The following is an 8,691-nucleotide window of genomic DNA, read 5'->3' on the forward strand; positions in this document are numbered from 1 at the left end:
CTGTATAGCCCTGGCTGTCCTGGAACTCACTCTGTAGACCAGGCTGGCCTCAAACTCAGAAATCCGCCTGCCTCTGCCTCCCGAGTGCTGGGATTAAAGACGTGCGCCACCACGCCCAGCTTTAAGTTTATTCTTTAAACTGCCTTTTAAGGAATACGTAACAATTATTGGTCTTAGGACATTGGAACAGTTTGTGTTGTGTCATAAAAATTAAGGCAGAAGGAACTGAGCTTGGTGAGGGTGCGTGCCTATAATTCCAGCACTGGGGGGGTGGGGGGGTGGAAGAAGAGGAAGGAGTTTTAGGAGTTCTAAACTAGTCTCAGCTACATGGTGAGACCCTGTCTCACAACAACAAAACAAAAAGTCAGGGTAAGGTGTGGTGTGAGGTTGGTAGAGAAGGACTAGCTCTTATATTATATAAAAAAAGGATCTTGGACTTTTATCTATGTTCTTTTCTGTTCCTTTTGTTGTTTTCCTTTGTTTTTTAGACATCGTCCTATAGCTTACACTAGCCTTAGGACTCCTTGTGGAGCTGAGGATTTCTTTTGGACTGCTTTGCTTCAGTATGGGAGATTTAACTCTACATGAACAAGGGAGTTGGGGAGGACAAGACTCAGGGAAAACCAGTTGAGTGGGTGCAGTAGTATAGGCAGGAGACAGTAGTAATATATGGAGAAGGTACCATGGAGACCTTTATGTGACTGTGGTGGACTTGTACTAAGATCCTGATCTCTACTCTCCTATCTTATTTATTTCTCTTACCAACAAAGATAACTTATTAGAGGTATTTATATACCAAAGGGAATAATTTCTCTTTTCTATAGCCAGTTGATATCATGTATATTTATAAAGCAAGACTATGAATGGAGCTGTCATGTTTGTTTTAACATGATTTGAACTCTAGTAGATGTTTAATTTTAGCCTTATGTATAAACTTTGGTTTGGTGTGAAGATTCATACTGTATCTTGCCACTTATTATCTGCATGATCTTGGGAGAATTATTTAAGCATTGTTCTGAGCTTTGTTTGCTTGTAAATGAAATAGAACCTAGTTGTGACAGTGGAAGATGATGTTAAAGGTACCTTCTCAGCTCAAAGATAGGCGAATAATAGCAGCTTAGATGGTATTATACTTCCTTTAACCTATTACCCTTTCTGGGGCAAAAATTAGTTCTTGGGGGGATAGAGAGTGAAAAACTTTACCCTTAATGTATAATATTAAACACAAATACATAACATAAGCAAAATAGTATAGTATAGTATAGTTATCTGCTATTCATACTTTATGAGGAGTGCCGCTGATAAGTCTTTATGGGGAGATGATGAAAACAGAGATACATGACCCACTTAAAGATGACGTGGTCTGGGGTGTGAAGTGCTAAGAAATGTGTTATTTTTCACATTACTCTCACTTTGGCACCTGTTCAAATTCTTACCCCCGAAAGCCTAAATAACAACAAAAAACCCCAAACCCTGCTATCCTTATGTTTTCCAAATAAATAATATCCTTGAATATTTTAGAAAAACTGTGACTATTTAGGATAAGAATGACCATAATTAAATGAAAGGTCATCACCATAGAAAGAAATTTTCTAGATAAAATTTGGTCAGTATAGCTGTTATTAGTGTAGGAGTTACTAGTTTATTTGTACTTGGGGGGGATTTGATATTTTAAATCAAACTTTTCTCTATGTCTTCATTTAAATATAACCATTTTGGTAATAGTACTGTATTAGTAGTAAAAAGTGTTTGTGTAACTGAATGTTCTAGTTAAATGAAGGTTCACGTGCCAAGGCTTTTAAAATTTTATATTTTAAATTGGTTCACTAAAGATAAACTTTAGGGGGCTGGAGAGATGGCTCAGTGGTTGAGATCACTGACTGCTCTTCCAGAGATCCTGAGTTTGGTTCCCAGCAACCACATGGTGGCTTACAACCATCTGTGGTGGATCTGTTGCCCTCTTCTGGTGTGTCTGAGGAGAGCAATGGTGTACTCATATACATAAAATAAATAGATAAATCTTGAAAGAAAAAGAAAAAAAAGATAACTTTAGCTGAGTGTTACACAACTTCATATTCCTCTTTATGTTATGGGAAAGGATTGCAGACATATGATTAATTAGCATCAGTTATTTCCATACAAGACTCAGGCCCAGCAGTATAATTTTCTAGTAAGAAAGACAAAAATTAACCCATTATTGCTATATGTTCTTATTTTCTATGATGTAATATAATGATGAAAATAATGAAAGTATAAAGAAGCAGAACATCGGCATATTCTATTCTTCCATTCTGATGCTTTCAAATGCTGTTATCTTTTTTCCCTTTTGTTGGTAGGGATTGAACTCTGGAATTTGGGCAACAAAAAAACACCAAGTTAATTGCTTATGTTTAATCTGTCTACTTATTTTTCTCCATGGCTATTTCTTTGTCTTTGCTTTTAACACATACGTACACAATACAATATATTCTAGTTAAAAGTCTTTTCATAATCTTTTCTGTACCTGACCAGTGTTTACCAGCACGTTTCCCTTGAGGAACTCTAAAACTTCAAATATATTTTGTTTCATATGCTCAGTACTGATTTGTGCGTTTTTAAGGATATTTTTGTTAGCTCCTATATTTAAAAATTGAGGGAACTTATTAAAAATGTAGATTGTTATGGTGTCCTGAAAAGTGACATGGACCTTCAAACACTGAGTTAGGTGTCTTTGTAACAGCAGTTGGCAGTAACTCTCACCTTTACACGGTCCATCCATTTTCTGGAGTGCCATTGTATCTCATCTGTGTTACCCTCATTCTGGATGTGGGCCCTGCAGTCTCTGTTTTAGGCTAACCTGTGTCAGCATAGTCAAAGATGACCCTCTTGTGTTTGAGCTCACACTTTGTCTGCTTTTGTCTTTCAGGAGAAGACGTGTGGTCTTATGCAAAGGGACTTCCTCACATGTTCCAGCAGGGTGGTGTATTCTACAATATTATGAAGAAAACTATGGGTATAGTTACATTCTGCTTTTATTCTTGGATAATGTTTCTATCTAAGCTATTATAAACTTGAGAACACTCAAATAGGGGCCTGGTGAGATGGCTCAGTGGGTAGAGGGACGTGCGTGCTGACAACCTTGAATTGACAACTTGATTTCCATCCCTAGGACCTACATGGTAGAAGGGGATAACCAGCTTCTGCATTTGTCCTCCAACCTACACAGGTGCACGATGGCACATGTGTACCCATGCACACACATACATACACATAAAATAAGTAAAATATACTAATATTATAAAAGGTCAGTCATGATTTTTTATTAAAAATACTGACAGTTGGGCATAGTACCACATGCCTATACTCCAGGTTGGGGTATTGATACTGGAGAACTCCTTGAGCCCAGGAGTTTTCACCCAGTATGAGCAACATAATGAGACACCTCACAACCACCAATTTTTTTTTTTTGTTTTCAAAAAAAAAAAATCTAGTTTCTTCGTTACACGTTTTTTTCCCATACTATCTTTATTGGTTATTTGGGAATTTCACATCATGAACCATGATCATATTCCCCAGTCCTCCCAGATCTTCCCAACCCTTGTGGCCTTACCCCCTCAAAAGAAAGAAGGGAAAAAAAAAACCTATTCAGTTTGTGTTGCCCATATACTCACTGGAGCATGGTCAAACTCCCAGTGACCAGTCCCTTAAAGACAACTTAAGCCCTTCCCTACCCACACCCCTGCCCGAAGCCATAGTTGGGGAGAGCTATACTTCAGCAATCTTTAACTCAGTTTTTAAGATTTCTCATCAATAGCTTTCTGTCTAGGCTGTTACTTTTTTGAGGGAGGTGGGGGTGGGGTGGGAGTAGGGGTTGTCATATAAGCCTTCCATGTCCCTCTGAGTCTGCAGTCACGGACACTACTGCCAAAGTATCTTCCTTGCCCTTCATAGTGAGTGGGTGATGGACTTCCATGTAGTTTCTTGCAACAGCATGGCCCATGGCCCTATTTCTTAAAGATTTATTTTATTTTAAATTATGTGTATACATATGCGTGTATGCACATGAGTGCAGGTACTCTCAGGCACCAGAAGAAGGTGTTGGATTCTCTTGAACTGGAGGGACTTTGAGCTGTCCAACCCTATGTGCTAGGAACTGAACTGAGTCCTCTGCAAGAACAGTACATGTTCTTAACCCCTGAGCCATCTCCAGTCCAAGAGACTTCCTCCCCCCATCCCTGATTTTTTTTTTTTTTTTTTTTTGGTTTTTCAAGACAGGGTTTCCCTGTATAGCTCTGGCGTCCTGGAACTCACTCTGTAGATCAGGCTGGCCTCGAACTCAGAAATCCGCCTGCCTCTGCCTCCCGAGTGCTGGGATTAAAGGCGTGCGCCACCACGCCCGGCTTCTTTTTTTTTTTTTTTTAAAGTGTGTTCATATTTCTTTCTTTCCTTTTTTTGTCCTCCTTTAGTGCTAGGATTTGAACCAAAGGCTTCACTCATGTTAGGCAAGTGCTCTACTACTGAACTACATGTATGTGGTTGTGTATAAGTGTCCCACCACTGAGCTACATCCCCAGCCTTGTGTATAAGTGTGTGTGTGTATGTGTGTGTGTGTGTGTATACACATACATACATATATATGTATGTATATATGTGTGTTAAAGCCAGAACAGAGCCTCAGGTGTCGTGTGCTACCCACAGGTTATTTTGTTTGTTTTTTTTTAGCTAAGGCCTCTTATTGGCCTGGAGCTTTCCAAGTAGGCTAGGTTAGCTGGCCAGTGAGCCCCAGAGATCCATTTCATCTGTCTCTTCAGCATTGGTATACTAAGCGTGTGCCACTTTTTTTCCCAACATATGTTCTGGGAATTGAACTCAGGATTTTGTGCTCACAGCAAGCACTTTAGATAGATCCATTCTCTCCTATCCCGTGAGTATGTGTGTGTTCTGTTGTGTTTGTATGTGTGTATTTATTTATTTAAATATTTTTTTTGGTTTTTTTATCTGCCTTGTTCTTATTCTGATGTGGTCAGGTATGTTTTCTGCAGTGTAATTAATACATTTTTATATTGCTTTCTTGCTTCTATTTTGGCCCTTAAAGATGAAAGTATACAAGCTGCAAAATTAGAGGCAGAACTGATTACACTTCTTTTTTTTGTTTGTTTTTTCGAGACCAGGTTTCTCTGTATAGCCCTGGCTGTCCTGGAATTCACTCTGTAGACCAGGCTGGCCTCGAACTCAGAAATCTGCCTGCCTCTGCCTCCCAAGTGCTGGGATTAAAGGCGTGCGCCACCATGTGCGGCTCTGAATACACTTCTTATGACTGTTCCAGAAACAGATAATATGATATTTTTATTGTTTTGTTTTAGTGATGACTTACTGCTTTTTAGGTTTCAGGAAACAGCTTGCTTTACGTTTAACTTCTCTGTTTATAAGGATGAATACACTTGTATGTAAGTAAACAGTTACACCTGTAGGGTTTTAAGATCTTGGGAGAGAAGTTGGCAGGGCATATATTTGGACCTCATATGTTTTGCACAGATATAACATGAGTACGTTTAGCTTCAGATTTATCATTCTGGTTTAGCTTATTATTTCTTCTACCTAGCTTTACAGACATTAAATAACAAAATTTTGTGGTGTACACCTTGAACTTTTTTCCTTCAAAACAACAAATACCAACTAGGCTGCTGTAGAAATGTTCAGACATAGAAAGTACCAAGGGTATTATGAGTCCCATGTATCTATCACCTGACTTCCATAATTATGAGTATAGCTCAACTTTCTTCTCAGCTGGACTGTTTAAGTTAGTCTCAGATATATAGTTTTAGAACTAAGTCCTTTTAGTGTATATATAAAATGTGGAATATTTTAATTTCACCAAATATTAGTGTTTAAATATCAAACAGATGTTTTCTTTCAGTTCATTTGAATCAGGGAACCAAAGAATATCTTTTTTTTAAAAGGATTATTGTTATTTTAAACATCTTAATTTTTTTTGTTTATTTGATTTTTCAAGACAGGGTTTCTCTATATAGTTCCGGCTGTCCTGGAACTCACTTTGTAGACTAGGCTGGCCTTGAACTCAGAAATCCGCCTGCCTCTGCCTTCCAAGTGCTGGTATTAAAAGGGTGCACCTCCACCGCCCGACTAAACGTCTTAATTTTATTGCTATTGCGTATAAAAATGACGTGTGTGTGTGTGTGTGTGTGTGTGTGTGTGTGTGTGTGTGTGATGTACCACAGCTTGTTGGTTTGTTTGTGGTCAGGAGTCAGTTCTTTCCCTTCTCTTTGGGTCCTGGCATTGAGCTCTGGTTGCCAGGCTTGTTTGTTAAGCACTTTCCATAGCCTTGTGCCAGCCCAGAGAGGGTTCAAACTAAGTACCATATACATCATGGATTATATTTTTGGATTCTGGGGGACTTAGGGACACTTTGCATATACATCATGATCTATTTTGTTGATGGAACTCAAGTCAAAAATTGATTTGTGTATCCTACCAGCCTTAAGCTTATCACCGCAGATAATCTCATATAGTCTCCTTAAGTAATTTGTAGTAACATGAAGTAATTTTTAAGTCACATGAAGCCAATTTCATAGTGTAGAATCTTTTACTAGTAGCATTATTTTGTGCTGAAGAAAGTTTCAGATTTTGGCACATTATGGATTTCAGATTGTTGGATTAGAGGTGCTTAGAACCTGTATAGTCTTTAATACGCTGTATATGGATTTTGAGAAACGTACAGTCATGTATCAACCCCAGTAGAAATACAGAATATCTTTCATCAGTCTAGGTTTTTAGCCAACCCCCGTTTCCCAGTCCCCATACACTGACAACCACTGATTTATTTTCTGAGTTCATTTATTTTCCTTTTTCATATTGTTGTATTAGGGTGACTTTTTGTGCATGGTTCCTTTTGCTTAGAATAGGCGTTGGTAAATTAGCCTGAGGGACATGTCACATCTGTTGCTTGTGAAATTTTGTTGGCATGTAGACATATTCTTGTCTACATACTACATATTGCTGCTTTTGTAGTACAGCACTAGAATTGAATAGTATTAGAGACCTTACAGTCTACTGTAATCAAAGTATCATAACAGTATCTTTTAGAGAGAAAAGCCTTTTTCTGTTTTGTTTTTAATTATATAAAGGATTTTTATTTTTGCATATGGAAGTCAGATGTCTATGGTCTATGATCTGGTAAATAGTTTTCTTGCTAGTTAAGTCCTGCAGCAGTATAGGATATAACATAGAAAGAAACAGGGATAATGAATGTGTCTTACTGTTTTAGTATATATTGGCAGGTATTAGTTTTCATTTTCATTTCTGAATACTATTTCATTGGTTGAATATAGTACATTAAAGAAATAATAGAGGCTGGAGAGACGACTCAGCTGTTGATTAGGAGTGCTTTCTGCTCTTGGTAGAGGATCAAAATTCAGTTTCCAGCACCAACTTTGGGCAGGTCACAATCCTAGAACTCCAGCTCCAGGGGAGCTGTTGCCATTTTTCTGGCCTCTGCAGGCACCCTTATACATGGAACATAAAAGGTCACAGACACACAGACATGCACACACATACACATTTAAAAAAAAGATCTCAACCAAAAGACATTTGAACTGTTTTCGATTTTTAGCTACTATGAATCTAGCCCTGTAAACATTTCACGTATGTACAGGTTTTTGTATTCATGTAAACTTTTCTCTTTTTTCCTTCTTTCCTTCTTCCCTCCCTCTCCCCTCCCTCCCTTCCTTCCCTCTTCCTTTTCTTCATCCTCCTCCTTATCAATATCATTGTTATTATTTTGAGATGGGATTTCTCTAGCTGTCCTGAACTGGCACTATAGACTGGGCTGGCCTTGAACTCAGAGATCCGCCTGCCTCTGCCTCTCCAGTGCTGGGATTAAAGGCATGGGCCACTATACCTGGTTTCATGTAAGTTTTTCATTTCACTTTGGTAAATACTTAAATGGAACTTATGATCATATGGTGAGTATATATTTATCTTTTTAAGAAACTTTTATGACTGAGAAAATGGCTTAATTAATGTAAAGTGCCTGCTACATAAGTGTGAGGATCTAAGTCCAGACCCCCAACACTCATGTATAAAGCAGGGCATGGTGGCATGTGCCTGTAATCCTAGCAGAAACAAGAATATTCCTGTAGCTGGATGATCAGCTAGTCTTGCCAAATCAGTGAGCTGGGGAGAAGATGAGAGGAAGATAATCAGTGTTGACCTCTGGCTTCCACATGCACGCACATATGTCCACACTCTGCCACCATGAACATGTACATATAACACACACACACTCACTCATATAAACTTTCATATCGTTTTCCAAAGTGATTAGACCATTTTTCATTTTGTTTTAAATTTGTGTTGGCATTTGGTAGTGTCACTTGTATGTGTATGTGCTTGTATATGTATGTACAGGTACATGTGTATGTTTGGGTATGTGTTCATGTATGTATACATGTGGAGATCAGAGGACAACTACTTCAAATGTTGTTCCTCAAGAGTTGCCCACATTTTTAAAATTTTATTTACTTTTGGTTGCTGGGAATTGAACTCAAGACCTCTGGAAGAGCAGTCAGTGCTCTTACCCACTGAGCCATCTCTCCAGCCCTGCCCACGGTGATTTTTGAGATAGGGTCTTTCACTAGCCTAGAGTTTATTGAATAGCCTAGGCTAGCTGGCCTGCGAGTCCCAAAAATCCTT

At 38.5% G+C, this 8,691-nt stretch overlaps 1 protein-coding gene across 1 annotated transcript in view; it reads left to right on the forward strand.

The window, feature by feature from the left end:
• Nucleotides 1-8,691, forward strand: part of Vcpip1 (valosin containing protein interacting protein 1) — a 26,252-nt gene that overhangs the window by 9,921 nt on the left and 7,640 nt on the right. Inside the window, exon 2 of the mRNA XM_021221939.2 lies at nt 2,906-2,992. Within this exon, the coding sequence (XP_021077598.1) occupies nt 2,906-2,992 (87 nt within the window). The remainder of the gene's footprint in view (nt 1-2,905; nt 2,993-8,691) is intronic.

This window comes from Mus pahari, chromosome 22 (assembly GCF_900095145.1).
Source record: "Mus pahari chromosome 22, PAHARI_EIJ_v1.1, whole genome shotgun sequence".
Lineage (NCBI taxonomy): Eukaryota > Metazoa > Chordata > Mammalia > Rodentia > Muridae > Mus > Mus pahari.